This window comes from Fukomys damarensis, unplaced genomic scaffold (assembly GCF_012274545.1).
Source record: "Fukomys damarensis isolate Sample0158 unplaced genomic scaffold, DMR_v1.0_HiC HiC_scaffold_4, whole genome shotgun sequence".
NCBI classification, from domain to species: Eukaryota; Metazoa; Chordata; class Mammalia; order Rodentia; family Bathyergidae; genus Fukomys; species Fukomys damarensis.
The window spans coordinates 64444403-64464773 of record NW_022900916.1 but is presented as its reverse complement, the minus strand read 5'-3'; the positions used below and the strand labels follow the sequence as shown (position 1 = coordinate 64464773).

Sequence of the window (20371 nt, the reverse complement as noted above, 5' to 3'; positions counted from 1 at the left end):
GTTTGACGTTAGAACACAAACGCATCGTCCCGGCTGCGGCTCCCCTGCAAGCCGACGACTGGGCCGGGTCCGCGCGAGGGTGCACCGCGGTGAAGGGGGCTCTCGGTTCCGACTGGTCTTCGGAGTTTCTTCTCACGGGAAGTTTTCACTTTCTGTCCATGCAGCACAGGCCCTGCTCCCCCGGGGTCTGGGAAGGTTCCAGTTCTCTCCAGCGTAGTCAGGGCTCAGATCCACAGCAAGGGATTTGTAGGCGTAGACTTTATGAACGCTTCCAATTTTCTTACTTTGTGCTCTTTGTAAGATAAAAAAGAAAGAAAGGAAAGAAAAAAAGTTTCCCTCCGCATTCTGACGTTTACTAAAAGGTCATTCATTTAGGAGGAACGCTCGAGCACGGAGAAGTGACGCTTTGAAAAGCAGCACCGTGGAGAAAACTGTCCCCCGTTCGCTGAATGAAACGCGGGAGAGCAGGTGAGCGTGCGCCTGAAGGTGCAGAAGGCTGGGGCGCAGCTCGACCCACCGTGAGCCCAGTCTTCGGGTTTCTGCAGTGTCTAAACCACGGCCGTGAACGTGAGTCCGTCGGGCTGTGTCCGCATTTAGCAGGAGCCCCAGACCTGCTACCCGGAACAGCGGAACACAGTAACGTCAGAAACACACCGGCCTTTTCATGGGGAGGAAAGTTAGAGGGTGTTGGAAGGGAATCCGGACTTCCTAACAGCGCCGTGCTGTTTCCCGTCAGGTTGGTTGGTTGTTTGCTTTGTCTGTTTCTTTTAAGAAAAATTTGACTGGAGGACTTGTTATATATTTTGGTCACTGTCTGGTGAAAACCAAAATATTTTATTTGATTGCTGTTTCATTTTCGTAGTTTCTGGGCACCGAGTTGTCGTGGCCGTGTGGACGACAGTCTCCCTCAGTACCACAGGGCCCGTGCTCCGTCCTGCTCTCCGGGGCGGTCTCCTCTCCACAGGCGGAAGGCTGTGTGTCTCACCAGCTGGGGTCTGGAAACCTCCAGGGTCACTCTGGGTCCTCAGGCTGTGAACACCGACAACTTCTGAATGCCCCAGGACGAGTACGGAACAGAGCTCCTGCCCCTTGTCTCTGCTTGCTTTCTCGCGTCTGTCTATAAAACTTCGTCTTCCTTTTGGATAGGTCACCGTACGCTGCATTCTCTCGCCTCGATGTTGGTTCTAGACTTCAGGTTTTTGAGGGCAAACACTATCTCGTTTAACTTTGTATTCCCGTCATTTGACGCCATTCTTCGTGATCTCATAAATGAGTTAACATTGAACATAAATTTATGTTCATTTCTTTGCCATACTGAAATTCAGGGAAATAAAACATCCTCTAAGTACAGTGCGTTATGCCCAGTGTTTGATCACAGTACACGATGTTCTATCCTCCACCCTCCCAAATTATTCTGTTTATAATGTTGCTGAGATTAGAAAATGACACAGAATAACGCTTCCTTTCCGCCCAGAATTCTTCCAAACTATGGTTCAAATTAATTCACACAAAAAAAGATGTATCCAGTATGTCATGAGAAATTCAGGATCTGCTAACAGGCCTTCTGGATATTCAAAGTATGCAACCAGCTTGCTTCTAGGTCTTTCTCTGTTTCTCGTTGGGCGTCTCTGTGTTGGCTTTGAAAAACCACAGTACTTTTCATACTATTCCAACTAAAAGGTAAAAGGCGTTTTATCTTTCTATTCCACTTGTGGATATAAATATCAGAGAAAGACTGTCATTGATCAGCAAGGGCTGTATGTCATCCCTAAGCCAATCACGGTGATCTTGGAAATAGGAAACTCTAGGTGGCTAGAGTTTACTCGGATTGGCAACATCCTGGAACGGCACTGAATGGAAAGGGGCATCTCTCCTTGTAAAGTCAGAAAAGAAGTAGAGAAAGAGTGTGATCCAACCTAAACAACAAATAAGAATATGTCTCCCTTGCCCAAAATGCTTAGAATTAGAAGGGGGTTTGTTTGTTTGTTTTAATATTTGCATCTACACAATGAATTATCTTGAGGCAGGGACCCAAGTCCAAATTTAAAAATCTGTTCAAGTTTTGTATATATCTTAAGCACATTATCTAAATATAATTTAATACAACATAATTACTGCACCTGTGATTTGACTATGACCCATCACATGACATTGGTCTGAAATTTTCTTTTTTTTAATTTTTTTTCCTCATTGAGTTTATTAGTACATTTTAGGTATACAGTACAATTACATTAATCATTGGGATCTTGTACCTTTACATGACAGGTCTTGCTTCTCATTTTTCCTCATACCCCCTCCCTCCCTTCACCCCATCCTCCCTTCCCTATTTACAAAGATTTTATTTCAAATTTTTCATTTTCTCATGTTTTTTTCTTTTCCCTTATTTCCTTTCCCCTGCCCTTGCCACATCCCCTACACCTTTAGCCCTTTTCTTCCTATTTTACATTGTCTATTATACCATTTGTATCTTATTTATGATTAGTTTTTCACATCATAGAAATTATTCATTATTTATATATGTATGATTTATTTATTTCACTTAATAGTATATCCTTAATATACATCCATTTTCCTATGAATAACTCTAATTTCTCATTCTTTATGGCTGAGTAATATTCCATTTTATAGAAAAACCACATCTTCTTTATCCAGTCTCCAACTGATGGGCAAATCAGCTGTTTCCAAGTCTTAGCTATTACAAACTGTTCTGCTATAAACATGCGTGTACATTTATCATTGTAGTATGATTCTAGTAATTCTTTGGAAAGATATCCAGAAGAGGAATGGCTGGGTCAAATGGAACCTCTAATCCTAGTTCTTTCAGGTATCTCCATATTGATTTCCATAGTGGTTGCACCAGTCTGCACTCCCACCAACAACTGAGAAGGGTTCCTTTCTCCCCACAACCACACCAATATTTGTTATTGTGTGATTTCTTGATAGCAGCCATTCTTTTGTGGGGTGAACTGGAATCTCAATGTTGTTTTCATCTGCATCTCTCGATTGAGCAGTGATGTGGAACATTTTTTATATATCTAATTGGTGCTTTTACTTCTTTGTCTGAGAAATGTTTGTTCTTTTCAGATACCCATTTTTGAATCAAGTCTTTATATTTAGGGGGGCTGGTTGTTTTGAGTTCTTTATATATTCTAGATAATAGTCCTTTGTCTGAGGAGCAGCTGGTAAAACATTTTTCCCACATTGTAGGTTGTCTCTTAGTGCTGTTGATGGTTGCTTTTGCAGTACAGAAGCTTTTTAATAAGATGAGATCCCATCTGTTGATTCTTTCTGCTAGTTCCCATGCTACTGAGGATTTGTTCATAAAGTCTTTTCCTATGACAATGTCTTCCAGAGTTCTGCCTAAGTTATCTTCCAGAAAATTTAGTGTCTCTTTTTTAACATTTATATCTTTAATCCACTTGGATTTTAGTTTAGTGCATGGTGAAAGATAAAGGTCTAGTTTTAATCTTTGGCAGGTTGAAATCCAGTTTTTCCAACACCATTTATTAAAGAGGCTATCTTTCCTCCACTTTGGATGGGTGGCTCCTAGAAGAGGTAGCTGAGTACATCTGGAATTGTTTCTGTATCTTCCAATCTATTCCACTGGTCCTCAGATCTGTTTCTTTGCCAGTGCCATGCTGTTCTTATCACAGTGGCTTTGTAGTATAGTTTCAAATTGGGAATTGTTACACCCTCTGCCGTGTCTCTGTTGCCTAGGATGGCTTTTGCTATTCTAGGTCTCTTATGGTTCCAAATGAATTTTTGGATTCATTTTTCTAGTTCTGTAAAATATAGTGTTGGAATTTCAATTGGCATTGCATTGAATCTGTGTAGCAGTTTTGGTAGTATGGCCATTTTCACTATGTTGATTCTTCCTACCCAGGAGCAGGTTTTTTTTTCCATTTTCTTATATCCACTTCATTCTCTTTTTTCAGAGTGCTCTAGTTTTCAGTGTAGACATCTTTTGCTTCTTTCATTAGATTGATTTCTAGATACTTCTTTTTTTTTTTTTTTGGATGCTATTGTAAAAGGAATTGTTTCCCTAATTTCTCTCTCAGTGAGTTTGTTATTTGTGTACAAGAAGGCTATTGATTTTTGAGTGTTGACCTTGCATCCAGCTACTCTGCTAAAAGTGTCAGTTAAGTCCAGAAGTCTTTTGGTGGAATTTTTGGGTCTTTAATGTAGAGCATGATATCGTTAGCAAATAATGACAGTTTAACTTTTTCTTTTCCTATCTTTATTGCTTTAATTTCTTTCTCTTGTCTAATTTCTATGGCTAATGTTTCCAGAACTATATTGAAGAGGAGTGATGATAGTGGGCATCCTTGTCTTGTTCCTGATTTTAACATGAAGATTTTCAGTTTTTAGCCATTTAGTATGATGTTGGCTGTTGGTTTTTCATAGATAACATTTATTAAGTTGAGATATAGACCATCTATTCCAATTTTTTTGCAGGGTTTTTATCATGAATGGGTGTTGAATTTTGTCAAATACTTTTTCTGCATCTATTGAGAGGATCATATGGTTTTTTGTCCTTGATTCTGTTAATATAGTATATTCCATTTATTGATTTATGTATGTTGAACCATCCTTGCATCCCTGGAATAAATCCAACTTGGTCAGGGTATATGATCTTTTTGATGACCCTTTGTGTTCTGTTTTACATTATCTTATTAAGGATTTTTGCATCTATATTCATTAAGGAAATTGGCCTGTAGTTCTCCTTTTTAGTTGGGTTTTTCCCTGGTTTGGGAATCAAAGTAACACTTGCTTCGAGGAATGAATTTGGAAGTATTTCTTCGCTTTCAATTTCATTGAAAAGTTTAAAGAGTAATGGCAGTAGTTCTTCTCTAAATGTCTTGTAAGATTTAGTGGTGAATCCATCAGGACCTGGGCTTTTCTTCATTGGTAAACTTTTAATTACATTTTCAATTTCATTGATTGTGATCAGGATGTTTAGAATTTTTTGTCTTCTTTGTTCAACTTTGGTAATTCATAAGTATCTAGAAGTCTGTCCATTCTGTGTTTCCCATCTTATTAGAGTACAGGTTCTCAAAGTAGGTATTGACAATCCTCTGGATTTCTCTTGGATCTGTTGTGACTTCACCTTTTTCATTCCTAATTGAGTGGATCTGAGCATTTTCTTTCCTTTTTTTGACAAGGTTATCTAAGGGTTTATTGATTTTATTTATTCTTGCAAGAAACCAACTCTTCGATTCATTTACTTTTTGTATCGTTTTCTTAGTTTCCATTTAATTGATTTCTGCTCTAATCTTTGCAATTTCCTCTCTTGTTTGAGCTTTGGGTTTTTCTTGCTCTTGTTTTTCTAGGATTTTAAGATTCATCATTACATTGTTTATTTGAGCTCACTCTGTTTCCCTAATGTGGGCATTCACTGCTATGAATTTTCCACATAGAACGGCTTTCATTGTGTCCCACCAATTCCTGTATGTTGTATTGGAATTATCATTTATTTGTAAAAACTGTCTAATTTCTTCTTTAATTTCCTCTGTGACCCATTCATTGTTCAGGAATATGTTTTTCAATTTCCATTTGTTTGTGAGGTTCCTACAGTTTCTTATGCTATTGACCTCCAGCTTAATTGCACTGTGGTCTGATAATATACAGGGGATAACTTTGATTCCTTTGCATTTATTCAAACCTGTCCTATCAGCTAGTATGTGGTCTATCTTGGAGAATGACCCATGTGCAGCTGAAAAGAATGTACATTCTGAATTTGTGGGGTGGGACACTCTATAGATGTCTATTAAGTCCATATGTTCAAAAGCTTGGTTCAGTTCTAGTATTTCCTTGTTGATTTTTTGCCTAGATGATCTGTCTATTTGTGAACATGGGGTATTTAGATTCCCCACTACAATTGTATTTGTGTTTATTTGGTTTTTTATGTTACTTAATATTTGTTTTATATAGTTGAGGGCATTAATATTTGGTACATATATGTTTATTATTGTCACCTCTTCATCTTGAATTGTTCCTTTTACAAGAATGTAGTGGCCTTCTTTGTCTCTCTTAATCAGTTTTGGTTTGAAATTTACTTTGTCTGAGAATAAAATAGCTACCCCTGCTTTATTCTGGGCTCCTGTGACATGGAAAACTGTTTTCCATCCTTTCACTTTCAGTCTATGGGCTTCTTTTTGCACTCGGTGTGTTTCTTGCATACAATATATTGTTGGATTTTGTTTCTTAATCCATTCTGCCAGTCTATTTCTCTTGATTGGTGAATTGAAGCCACTGACATTGATGGTTATAACTGATATGTACTGACTTATTATTGTCATGTTATTTTCCTTTTGTTGACTCTTCAATTTTACCCCCTCTTCCTTTAGTTTCTTGCCTTTCTCTTTTGATTTGCTCTGTTGGGCCTCATGGTGCTGTGACCTTCATTGCCTTTTTCTAGGATATTGTTTAGAATTCCTTTTAGTGCTGATTTAGTATTCATGAAGCTCCTCAGGTGTTCTTTGTCATGGAAGTATCTTATTCCCCCATCTATTTTGAAATAGAGTTTTGCAGGATACATCAGTCTAGGTTTGAGGTTGTTTTCTTTTAGGACTTGAAATACCTCACTACAGGCTCTCCTTGACCTGAAGGTTTGTGGTGAAAAGTCTGCTGTGATTCTGATGGGCTTTCCTTTGCATATGATTTGCTTCTTTTCTCTAACTGCTGTCAATATTTTGTTTTTATGTTGCATTTCCTGGATTTTGACTATTATGTGTAGGTGTAGATATATTTTTTATATCATCCCTAGAGTCCTATATGCCTCACTTATCTGTTTGTCAAATTCTTCCCTTCTGTTTGGGAAGTTTTCTGTCATTAATTCTGTGAACAGCTTTTTTAAGTCTTTTATATTTTCTCCTGCTACTTTATGGATTCCTATCAGTCTTATGTTATTCTTCTTTGCATCATCTAGGAGTTGTTGGATCAATTTCTCATGATGCCTTACTTATTTCAAGAGACCTCTCTTTTCACCGTCACTGACTGCAATCCTATCTTCTATATCTGAAATTATATCTTCACATTCATTTATCCTGGTGCAAAAACTTTCAGTAGAGTTTTTAATCTCCTGGATATCTGTTTGAATCTGTTTCATGGATTCCATTGCTTTCCTATGTTGGGCATTCATTGTTTCAATTTCTTTCTTATGCTGGGCTTTCATGGCTTCTAGCATGGTCCTGAGCTCATCTATTTTTTGTCAGCTTCTGTTCTAGAGTCTCTAATCATGCCTTTCATTGTCCTCATCATCTCTATAATTATCTGGGAAATTATTTCTGTTTTAATTTTTCTAGAGCCTGATTGATCGGTTTTGTTACTTCCTGTGCTATGAGTTCAGGGTGTCTTGGTGGTTCACTGTCAGACTTTTCAACCTCATTTGCCCTAAAGTTTGCCATTGGTGAACTGGAAGTCTGTCTTTGTGTCTGGCTTAAGTGTTTCCTCATTTTTACTTTTGTTGTTGAGTTGTCCTTGGTTTAATTCCGGGTTATTACTTATATCTCCCTGATGTAGTTGTGCTTTAGCTTTTGAGTCTCTAATAACTCATAGACATTCTCATTTTCATAATATCAGAAAAGACAACTCATTAAATAAATCACAACCCTTTAGTCCAATTGATACAATCAGCAACACAATAGGATCAAGCACAACTTAGAAACTGAACGATTGTGGCAGACATTAATCTATCACCTTTAAACCATGTGAATTAAATCAAAATCAAGGAGCAGCCCAAAATATGTTTATAGTGAATAAACTCTTCAATATAACATCTTTACCCTTTAGGATGGGGGCTTAGACAAAGTTAGGATGAGAGGAGTAGATAGGTAAAAGAATTGGAGAAAGTTTCAAGTGAAGCCAGAGGACACAGGATGAACACACAAACTTTAGAAAACTGTTGAAGACAAGAGGGAAAGACAAGAGTGCAAGAATAAGGACAAGAGTATAACAATTTAACAGTAACAGAGCTTTTGAAGCTTTTGACTCTTGAGTGAAGGAAATGGGAGAAGAAAAGAAAATAAAGAAGAAAAAACAATAAAAGAAGAAATCTGAGTTATGGCAGGAACAGGAACAGAAAGGGAGATGAATAATAATATGGAGGAGCAAGAGACTGAGTTGAAAAAAAGAAAACAGAAAAAAGAAAGAATTTGCAGAGTGAAATGAGGAAAAGAAAGAAGAAAAAGAATTTGAAGGGCCTCTTTCACACTATATTTCCTCTGTCACAATAGACAATGTATGTAGCCATGTGTAGAACTAAGTCCTTTAATTTCAGCTAGCCTATGGTTGACTGCTGAGATTCAGGCTGAATTCGGGCTCCAATGCTCAAATTGACCTCCCTGACCTCCTGCAGGGTTGAACTCTGCAAGGTTCTACTACAGGTTCCCTCTGTCCTTTCTCTGAAGACATTCAAAGTTCTGATAGAACATGGTGATCCCTCCAACTTACCAACTATGGAGATCTGATGTACCTTTATTGCAGTTGTTCACTTCTGTTCTGTCTTCTGGAGCTCAGAAAAATGAGCTTTATGACCACCTGTGCCTTTGCAGAGTGAATCCAAGAACTGACACAATCAGCAGGACTGGGGGCGGGGGCTGTGTGGATATTGCAGAATTACCAGCACAGCAAACCAGTCCTCACCAGTTTGCTTGTGGCAGGCTTTGCTTGAGCAAGGAGATGGGATCCCTGCACAGCGCTTGTCCCTACCTCCACCTTCCACCTTCCATGGGATACAGGCCAAGGCGAGGGCCAGAAATTGTCTTCTTGTTGCACCCTATCAGTGTTCAAAGAGTTTTAGACTTTCAGAGCATTTCAGATTTTGGATTTGTAGAATAAGGATTTTCAGCCTGAAATCATCACCATGAATGTGCTGGACTTCCATGGTAGGTAACATAAAATGTTCTAGGAGCATCTTAGCAAAGAAAATGTTGGCCTTTTGCACAGGTTACTCCTCTTTATTCTTTGTGAAATTCTGAGCCCGGAGAATGTTTTAAGTGTTTTAAATTATTCCTACAATCAGCATTCTACTAAATAAGGTACTGTGCCACTTAGCTAATATTCAAAACACTTGGAATGTTTTGCATCAGTTTAATCTGTTTTTCTCATTGAATTTCACAAAGTACATATTGCAGAACAGTCCTCTAGAAATGAATTTAGGACTAATAAATACAGTGAATAATATTATGACATCTTGTGTTTCTTGTTCCTAAAATAATATCACCCCAACACAGATTGGGACCTGTGGAAGTCATTCAGGAAAAGATTCCTTTATCTGCTAAATAAATACTATGAGAGCAGGCATGGTGATGACTGAGCCCAACCCAACACCTCACTGCCCATGTACTTACCACCAAAGGCTCACCCATTACTCTGATAGGAAATGGACTCTGAAAATGCAACATGTTAGTGCTTTGGGACTCTGTCAGGGTTCACTTTACCAATAGTGTTTATTCTGGTCTTCGTCTGAAACAAACACTTCCCCATAAAATAAATTAATGATAGCTTCAGATTCCAGTCAACCCTCAATGTCTCTTAAATATATAACTTCCTGAACTGTGATTTCATATCAACTATTTCTAACCCCACTTGATGAAATTGTTCCTCTTTTAAAAAAATGAATTTCTAATTCTCTTTGCCTTTGAGAAGAGTAGGCTTTCTTCTAAATGAGAACCTGGAGTTAAATCTTCCTGAAATAAAAAGTAAGTGGTACCTTTTATAGTTCTTACAGATAAATAGTACAGATTTAGTTGGGCAAAGAAAAGCAATTTATTGCTTTCATTAGTTATGCTAGTTTGAGATGCTCTAAGTATATAAACTAGTCACTATCTGAATTTAGGTGTAGTTTATCTTTCTCTCTAGTATGTAAGTGAATATATCATATTGTCCTATGAACTACTATACTGTCATTATAAGTAAAATATACTTAAAGAGGTCATTGTTTTTATTTTTCTAGGTAGGTGACACCTTACTATTTTACAGAATTAATGGAGAACAGAAAAGATATCCCAAACCAAGAAGAACTTTGGCAAATGAAGGATAAAAGCCTAGAAGATGATGACTATTTGGTAAAATTAAACATTCTTAATAACTGAAAATCTATCAACATAATTCAAAAGCCATTTTGTCTCTTCCTAGTGTAAGAGTAATTTTCTCCCTATCTGCTGATATCTGCACTCAATTTCTTCTTACTGGTACGATACTCAAAGGCAGTATGGTATATATAAGAGAAATAGTACTTTGTTTGTCAAAGACTTAGCTGAATAAACTTGAATAAATCACTGAAAAGCCTGGATTTTCCTTCAAAGTAGAGAAATTGCACCAGATCATCTCGAGGGCCCTTCAAATTCTTCCTGTCTGTGGTTCTAAACTTAAAAAAGAAAAAAGTCACCAATGTCCATAAAACAGGAGTTTTAAGAGCAGGCATTATTCTCATAGCACTGTGGCAGCTTACCAAAAGATCACTGATTAAATGGATGACTATCTGTTTAACCAATTACATTCATTTTTGGATAAGAATCACTTGTCCTACTTTTGGTCAACCATGAGATTAAATGTTTCTAACTAAATTACTTGACTGAAAAATTAGCAGAAATTTTTAGTCTCAAACCCTCACTTTTCTAAGTTACTTCAAAGTCAGACTGAACAGAAATTATTATATTTATTTTAAAAGGAAAAATAATTAAGAAATTATAAGCTCACACCTACCTAAGACAAAATCATTTTCGGTTTTCAGTGTAACTATCCTACTTGCAGTTGCATAAGTCTTCACTCTTAACCAGAAAATTGATCTCAGTTTATTATACTTAGGCTGTCTTAGCACGGAGAAATGACAGAAGCTGTATCCTTTCTAGGTGAAGCAATTACAAAAAGCATTGGCTATAATGGTGATTTATTACACCAAGTAAAATTCAAATGGCAAGAGAGGTCATTTTTAAACTCTGAATGTTATAGAGATATGTGTGAACTAAAATTACTCTGCATGAAATGAGATGAATATGATCATCACTGCCATCATTTCAAGCATAAAAATGTTCTAGCTTCACACAGTTATAAAGATAAGGAATAAGGAGCTGAGGGAGAAGTAAATTTTGAGCCTTTTTTATTTTTCATATATCAGTCATTTGGAGAAATGATGGTGTTACATTTCCCTTGCCTTAAAATGGCTGCCACATAGCATAGCAGCCTCCATATTAAAATATGGCTTCTCCCAACAAAGGACAGGCTTCTTCTTCCCATCATGCCTATTACGCCTAAAGAGTAACCTGATACTTGCTACCTCCTAACAGCTAATGATGTCACAAGCCCCTCCTAGTGATGTCATAGGCTCCTAATATTATATCACTCAATCCCACCCCAGCTCCTATAAGCCCCACCCCAGTCCTATAAAAAAAAGCTCCCTGTTCTATCATGTTGCTTTCTCTCCTTTGTTCAGAGACAGCCCAGCAGACCCTCCCCATAAAAAAGGCTTGATATAGTTCTGGTCTGGTCCTGGTTTTCAGCTCTGTTTACCTAACAGATAGATTATTCAATGTACCCTTCTTTTAAACTGTTGACTGCCTAGAAATGGAACTGGCCAAAGAAGTATGCCTTTCTCAGAAAATAGGTTATCTCTGTGGAATTTAGCTAGATGTGTAGCCTTATCAATAAGTATTTGTCCAGCAGTACTTAGACAAATGAGTTATTTTAGAAATGTAAAATGAAAATGTAAGAGTGCATGATGAAAATTACATATCATCAAATTTTAATAGCAATATTATTCCTAACTCTCTTTTTTGATCTAGTGAATAATTTACTCTTTAGTGCCTTGTAGAGAGTTGTCTATGAACCAATAAAAATTTGATAAAGAAACACAACTATCATAGTTTGCAAATTTATTATTTTTACCAAAGATTAGTGGACTCGTTAAAATTTTATTTTCCAATTTTGATTCCCATTTCCTTATTCCATTATTTCACATCTTCATTATAGACAAAATGCCCTAAGCTCTGATGGACATATCTTCAGATTTCTTCTGTCTTAAAGACAAATAAATAACAAATTAATGGAGAAGCCCAAAATAACTAAGTGAGCTTTTGGTCAGTGTTACATAAACTATGCTCTCCACCTAACCAGTATCTAAAAGCAAGACTCTGAATGCCTTTATTAACTGGGGGTACGATGACGGAACAACAAATTAGATTAAGAGAAATCCCATTGTTTAATTCAGTTTTAAGATGTTTCTTTTTCCTTCCTTTGTAGAGTAAGGACATGGGAGAGACCAGCATGCTGAAAAGACCTATGCTTTTGCATTTGCCACAAACCACCCATGTTAACGAATTTGATTGTCCCTTGGAACTTCAGCACAAACAGCAACTCTTTCCACAATGGCGCTTACCAATTAAAATAGCTGCTGTTGTGTCATCGCTGACTTTTCTCTACACTTTCCTGAGGGAAATAATTCACCCTTTAGTAACTTCACATCAACAATATTTTTATAAAATTCCAATCCTGGTCATCAACAAAGTCTTGCCAATGGTTTCCATCACCCTCTTGGCACTGGTTTATTTGCCAGGTGTGATAGCAGCAGTTGTACAGCTGCATAATGGAACCAAATATAAGAAATTTCCACCTTGGCTAGATAAGTGGATGTTAACAAGAAAGCAGTTCGGACTTCTCAGTTTCTTTTTTGCTGTGCTGCATGCAATTTATAGTCTATCTTATCCAATGAGACGATCCTACAGATACAAGCTGTTAAACTGGGCATTTCAACAGGTAGGATGATGCGGTTGATGATACTATTGAACTACAAAGCCAAAGTCACTTAATAAATTAGTCCTTTTTGTTGTGATATTAATATTACAAACCTCTATTGAAACCCTGTGTTGAGAAAGTGATCTGCATTTTTTTTAAAAATTTGTTACACTTCACTGGGGCTTTGTGGTACAGCTTCACACTGGGGATTATTTTCTAAGCTGAAAATAAACAAAAATGTACAACTTTAAACACATAAAAATATAATTTGTTCACAGACAGAGCCCCATTTCTATCTTCTACCACCCTCATGAAATTACTTCATAATGACCTTTCTTATCTTTTGCTTATTTACCACATGTTGCATGTACTCTATAATTCTGTCCAAGTAAATCATCAGATAATTGTTAGATATGTAATAATTACAAAATTATATAAATTTTTCACCTAGGGAAAAAGTGATAGGTCCTTTGTCATTTCTCTTAGAGGAATGCAAAAAAAGAAAAGAAAAAAGTCATAAATTTGAGCAGATCTCCTTTGTTATCAAGACCTCCGTAGTAGACTCAGGGACTACAGAGGGGGATTCACATGTGGTTTGCATTTGTTCTTTTCTCTTTCCTCTTCTGATAGGTCCAACAAAATAAAGAAGATGCTTGGATTGAGCATGATGTTTGGAGAATGGAGATTTATGTGTCTCTGGGAATTGTGGGACTTGCATTACTGGCTCTGTTGGCTGTGACATCAGTTCCATCTGTGAGTGACTCCTTGACATGGAGAGAATTTCACTGTATTCAGGTAAATGATAATTACAAATAACTTGAGTCCCTTGGAGAGGTAAATCTTTTTGTGCTTTTAATATAAAGTACATTGATTTTATCCCATAAAAAATAGCAAATGTTTCCAATAATAAATATTCTGCACTTGTTTTCATTAACAATATTCTCTCTTATTCTTTTCCCTATTGCTTCTAAATAGGATGTATTTTGCAGATATAACTAAAAAGCACTACCAAAAGAAAAACATTCTAACATTAAAACTTGTTAGATAACTCATTGCCCGTATAATAACCATAAATGTGATGCTTTGGGAATGTCCATCTCTTACTAGTTCCCTCAAAATAAAAATATTATTTTACCTATCCTCGGATTTAGTCATCCCTTTTAAGTTACACAGCTTTGTACAAGCTTTGTAAAACTCCTTACAATAAGGAGCTTTATTGATCAAAGATATTCTAATACCTAATTTTGAAATCTGCTTTTTCCAGGTTACATTTTAGATAGCTTACTCATTTGAAGTTTGTAAATCTTCTTGGAATTCAAAACCATCTCAAATGTACTGGAATTTTTCTCATAGTGGGAAATTACACTTTAAAAGTACAGTGTACTAAAATTCAGAAAGGTCCCCGTGTCTGACAACATTCAAAGGACTAAATGTAATGCCATTATATACACAGCCAATTATTTTTAATTATATAGATTTAAGTTTTATGAGTGAACATCTTCAGAAATTTCCACAAAGCCAGAATTCTCCACCCTCCTCTGTACATGGTTATACATGCTTCCAATAGACACTTTTGCAGGGTGTTTGCTTAGGCTGAGAAATGTCTCCCCATCCGAATTATTCAGGTGTATGTTAAAGATAGTACCACATTCTCCAAGCAAAGTACTTTCTAATTTCTCATTGGCCTGATGGCCATTGGAGTTTTGTGTTCTTCGTGAAATCATTTATCTTTGCATCGCTTTGCCCATCACTCACAGGCTGAGGGCCACTTTTCAGATTTAATTAAGGATTCAAGCCTCACAGTTTGATGGCCGAGCAAGTATACAATACACAGTTGGCGAAATTAATCTTCAAGCAATCACCTATATTTTTCATTTACTATCCTTGAAATTTTTCATTTGCAGTTAAACCACTGACCACACTACAATTCACCATGGGGAGTCACATCTGAAAATATAAACTTACCTGTTTAATGGTATCCACTGGGCCTTAAGGTACAGTGGAATAACTGTGAGTTAGATTGATCCTGGCAGGCCAATGCTTATTTCCAGGAAAATGAATAGAAGCCAAAAGTTATCTAGAAAAGCTTTTGTCAAAATGCTATAAAATTACATGGGTAACTATTTGTAAGCAGCTTTTCTCTATGATGCCAAAATATTGCGATACAAATTGAATTTTTTCTTCACATCACTAGTTCTCTATTTTGTTCAAATACTGAAAAATTTCCAGTGTTTTTCCATTTTAGCAGAATGTCTGACTTTTAAAAAAACACAGTCCAAGCTCACTCAATTCCCTATTCACTTACCAAAATCAGTTTGAATCACATTATTTTCTGTAATAATTAATAAAGATCACTGACGTTAAACTGATCTTTGCAGTGACCAAAGGTCACTATCAATGTCTCTTGAGCACCTAATACATGCAGCAAATCCTTCTGCTAATTTTGCAGGGATAGCGTGATGACTAACGTACAGTTCCTGATGTTAGATGCCTGTTGAGAGGCAGAATTAAGGCAAACACACAAGAGACAAAGCACCCTAAAAATAAATGTCATAAAAGAAATGAACAAAATGACAGAAAAAGGAAAAATGGGGCTCTTGATCACCTGAAAAACTAGAAAGAAAGTTGTGAATTACCTCAACTTAGCTTGAAGATGAGAATGCTACCCAAAAGTAAAATGGTAAGAGAGGAAAGGGATGAATGGGCATTGTTGAGAATTGAGTCAGGGAAAGAATCCTAAAGGAATAAAAAGATTTCCAAGCAACAGAACAGATCCAGATGAGGTGGAATGGAACAAGCTCTTATTGAACCAATCCTCACTAAGATAACATTGCTTTTCTTTTGCAGAGCAATCTCGGAATCGTTTCCCTCCTGCTGGGTACGATACACGCGTTGATTTTTGCCTGGAATAAATGGGTAGATACAAAACAATTCGTATGGTATACACCTCCAACTTTTATGATAGCTGTTTTCCTTCCAATCATTACCCTGATATGGAAAACTATACTGTTCCTACCATGCTTTAGGACCAAGATACTGAGGGTTAGACGTGGTTGGGAAGATGGCACCAAAACTAACAAAATGGAGATGTCCTCTTGGTTATAGAATTACTGTGTATGCACATCTTTGCTCAATGTTGATATATTCTATCACAAACATTTTAAATGTGTATTTGTTAATAAAATGACTACTTATCATCTTAATATACTTCTTTATTTCAGTGTGATGAGCTTGAAATTTGTGTATTTCCTTGCAAATTTGGAGTCAAATTGAGAAGAAATTACTAATCTTTAGCACATTTTCCATTTTTGTTAAGGCTAGACAAAACCAAACCAATCATATCTGATTTGTCAGACTGGATGACACTATAAATAATGAAAGGCCTTGAAGTACCAGTCAAGCGTAGACATCATAGCCATGAAAAAAATGTAAATTTACAACACACATATATTGTGTTCATGATTATTAGTTGTCTAGTCTCCTTAAAATTGTATTATATTGTTAAATTAGGAGTAATTTAATTATGCATATCTATAGGTACAGTGTGGCAATACATGCATATGATATATAATGATCAAATCAGAATAGTTAGCAATTTTATATCAAATATTTTTTAAATTTTGATTAACACATCATAACTGTACACATTTGTACAATACAGTGTTACGGTTTGGATCTGAAATGTCTCATGTGGAGGTTCTAGACGATTGAATCACGGGAGTGTTATACCACTCAGCAGGGCAAGCTACTAAGGAATCCGTAGTTAAACACGCCGTTAGGAGGCGCGGTCTGGTCGGAAGAGGAGAATCACGGGGGCATGAAAGGGTCTGTCTCAGTTCCCATCTCCTCTGTTCTCTTTCCGCGGCCTGGCAGACGTAGTATGAGCAGCTCTCCTCCTCCAGACCCTTCCTCCGTGTCCCTCCTGACTTGGAGACAGACAACTCTGGACCAAATCCTCTAAAAACTGTAAGCCAAAAATCAAACTCCCCTCCTTAAGCTGTGGGTATCAGGTATTTCGTCTCAGCAACGATGCAAGTGACTAAGACATGCAGTATGATTATCGTTAGAGAATTTTTATTCTGAAGTAACCAGGTTTTATACACTGAACGCTTGGTTACAAAAACACAGATTTTGTCTACAAAAATAAATCAACAGACTAACACCAGATACACATCCAACCAAACCAAACTCAGCCAGGAATAAAAGGTAAATTTAATAGTTTCCACCTGAGTTATATACAACTCCATTGAAGTTACTTTAACACATGAAAAAAGCATACCATTAACCAAGTTCCTAAAAGAACAATCCATACAACTGTCAGAACTTGCTAGCCGAACTCTGTACTTAGGAGATTTGTCATAGTTAGCAAAAGTAATGACAAGCCTTATCTTTTATATGGGTAGGCCCTTCATTATTATTTTTTAAAAAGAGCAATAGCTAATGGTATAAATTAGAAATTGCAGTTAGTATATGCATGGGGTAGAGTCCAGTTTATCTTCTTGTCTGTTACACAGGATGAATATCCATTACTACTTGCCAAGGGTTAAGGAGGAACCTGGTCTAAATTTGAACTGTGAACTCTTGGAGTTTAGACATACAGAGACATATTTGCAGATAATGAAAAAAGGAGTTGAGAGCAGCACAGCTGGAAACAGCGGACAACAGTGCCTTTGAGAAATCATCATAAGAGAAAAAGGGACCTAGGGCCCTAGAACTATTAACCAGATTCAACAAGAGGCTCTGTGAGGCCACTTGACACACCATACCATGATCAACCAGCTCTGAGCGAAGCAATAGAGTGCTTGCACTCTCACCTGCGTGGCAGAAGGCCAGCATCTCTAGTGCTAGGAAGGAGGGGAAAAGTCCCAAATGTCTTGGTATCATCACATCATAGAAGCTACAACTTAGAATCAGATTTCCAACTAGAAATGGGTCCTCAATGAAACTTTCAGGGACAACAGCTGAGTTTTGGCTTGGTTATTGAAGTGCTGTCTCTGTTAGCTGTGATAACAAGCAACAGGCCTACTCTGAGACACAAACTATACCCCTTTGGGAATCTCCAGTGAAAGGAGAAAGAGATTCTACAAGGGCCTTGGAAGGAAAATACAAAACATCTGAATTTGATTTGTATTCAGATTGGTTAAAAACTCACTGACCCTACAGCTCTTCTAAACCTTTTTCCAGTCATTGGATGATATTGTTATAAGTAGAAGAAAACAGTAAAAGTTATCTTAAAAAGAATGAATAGTTTGGAATAAACTTGGATGTCCTTTTACCTTACCAACATCTATAAGCACCTCCTATATACCAGGCCAGTGGTAGACAGAAGACATACAAAATAGAGAGGACCAGTCTCTAGCCCCAGTCTCATAGGGATGAAAATTTTTAATAGAGCAGTGGATTCTGAGTTCACTGGTATCATTAAGGAGGGAATTGCTAGCTCTGCTCAGTAGGGTAAAGATGGGAAGGTGTGACTTAGTCCAGGAAGAAAGAGAAACTACCTGAGTTGGCTGTTAAAGCATAAGTAGGAGTCTTTTTTTGGTTAGAATGGGAAGACAGGCACAAAGTGAAGTGTTAGAAAATCTAGTTCAGACTGGCAGCTGGAGCACAGTTTGCAAAAGAAATGCCAGATTAGGTAAAAAGGCCAGATATACCATCCATGTCATTGCATACTATCAAACTCCACTCCTTCAGGACTGGAGAAGCTACTGAAAACTTTAGACGGGCTTACCATCATCGGTTACATTTTAGAAATATCTGTCTGTGGCCTATCCATGCGATAAATTTGATGGTAAGAGTCAAAGGATAAAGGCAAATTGGAAAACTTGAAAAAGAGACAACTGCAATGTCTCAGAACAGAGACAATAAATTCCCAAATGAAGACAATTACAGAGGGATTGGATAAAGAGGAGAGCTAATGAGCAGTGAGGGAAGTTTTTAGGGTGGGACTTCTGGGATTATTTTTGTTTGGAGGGCCTAGAGAACAATGTCATGAAGGAAGACAGAGGATTCTACAGAAGAAACAAACTTTCAACCAAAATAAGGAAAAAAAAAAACCCAGCATGCATTCTATAAATTGTATGGTGTTTATAAAAAGGTTACTTGCTAAGGGATGGAATGGTCTGTTTGTTTGTTTTTAGCTTCTGGATATACAAATAAAACTGTGAAAGCCATACAGTGGGACAGGAAAAAGAACATGTTTTTCTGCTCCCTTGAAAACATACATGTTAACACAGTCATGGAAGATACTCACAGGTTCTCCACACAAAGGGAACAACGCCTGGGTCATCACTGACTGAGCCCAGCCTGAGCCCCTTCTCCAAGCAAAGCATCTTTCCTCTCCCAAAGGAGTCTACCTGAAGTTCAGTTCTTTAAGTGATTCTTCAGTGAGAACCTAATAATTGTATATTTAAAAAGAACTGCCAAAACCATGTATTGTTATTCTAATAATGAGTTACATTTAATGCTGTTTTTAAGATAATTTTTTTAAATGTATGATTCTAACGTGATTTTCAGGCTAGGGACTACATTTCTGAGGAAGCTTATAAGACACGATGGCCTCTTAATATGGAATCTGTACAACTAAACATAAAAATTAATAATAAAACTGTAATTTTCATGAGTGCCACTAATTCTAGAATTTTCTTCCTGGAAAATGAACAAGCTGTAATAGCTCCTTCTCTATAAAACCTGTCTTCAAATGAAAGGAATTACAAAATTCCTCGTGTGGATTTAATGTTGTTTTACTTAGCTAATTAAAAGTCCCTTTTCTTCAAATTTTCCAGGAGTTTTCAAGAGGCCCTTTGAAAAGGTAATAAATTACTCCACCTTTGATTTGTTGAACATAATCCTGTGCTTCAGTAATTAATAAATCGCTGACTTGTGACCACTGCGCGTGATCTGAAGTCCAGCACCTTCCCCTTGGCTAAGCCTCCTCCTTCAGCTCCTCGGGAGTTCTCACTGTTACTGCTGATGGGAGTGACACATTCCCAGAATTATTCGTGGCTGCCCATTTTAACTGTGCCAAGAACAACTTGCCAGTTTCTGCAGTTTTAAAATTACTGAACTGGAAGAGAATGATGAGGTTACATGAATGCTCTAATTTCTTCCCCGAAGGCATGACCCCACTCAGCAAAACGTTTGTATTCCTGGACCAGTACCAAGGAGAAAGAAGCCCAGATGCTAAGCTTGTAACGGTGAGGAACCTGTCCATCTTAGAATCAAGACTCTGCCCCTCCACTGGATTAAGAAGGGACTGGACAAGATCTTCTGAGAGTCAGAGAGCTTAAAACTTAGGGGCACTGAGGACCATGTCACAACGATTGACACATGCCAAGCATGTGACTTGAAAATGGTTTCAAACATAACTTCATCTTTTTTATTTTTATTAGTACAAGCTTACAGTGCATAATGATTACAATTGGTGCATGTACAGAACACATCGCAATTCTTTTTTTATTCTTCCCCTCCCCCCTTTTAAATTTTTTTTTGCCAGCCTCAGATTCATTTATATATTTATTTTATAAGTCCTTCTCAAATTACTTATCACAACAGCCAGACTAACAGGCAAAAAGCAATCTTTTTTAAAAAATACACATAAGACAATGTTATTAAATCAAGGTACACTTTTAGATACATG

At 37.1% G+C, this 20371-nt stretch overlaps 1 protein-coding gene across 8 annotated transcripts in view; it reads left to right on the top strand.

The window, feature by feature from the left end:
• Positions 1-19860, top strand: part of Steap1 (STEAP family member 1) — a 20742-nt gene extending 882 nt beyond the window's left edge. For 2 of the 8 annotated variants that reach the window (XM_019205302.2, XM_019205303.2), the window contains exons 2-6: positions 376-468; positions 9982-10067; positions 12241-12753; positions 13363-13527; positions 15580-18529. In XM_019205302.2, the coding sequence (XP_019060847.1) occupies positions 450-468; positions 9982-10067; positions 12241-12753; positions 13363-13527; positions 15580-15837 (1041 nt within the window). In that variant the 5' untranslated portion in view covers positions 376-449 and the 3' untranslated portion in view covers positions 15838-18529. Of the gene's footprint in view, positions 1-375; positions 737-9955; positions 10068-12240; positions 12754-13362; positions 13528-15181; positions 15413-15579; positions 18530-19848 lie in introns of those variants that run through there. The other 6 variants (XR_004515207.1, XR_002024889.1, XM_033758580.1 and 3 more) reach the window with 6 other exon arrangements.
• The last annotated feature ends 511 nt before the right edge of the window (positions 19861-20371 follow it).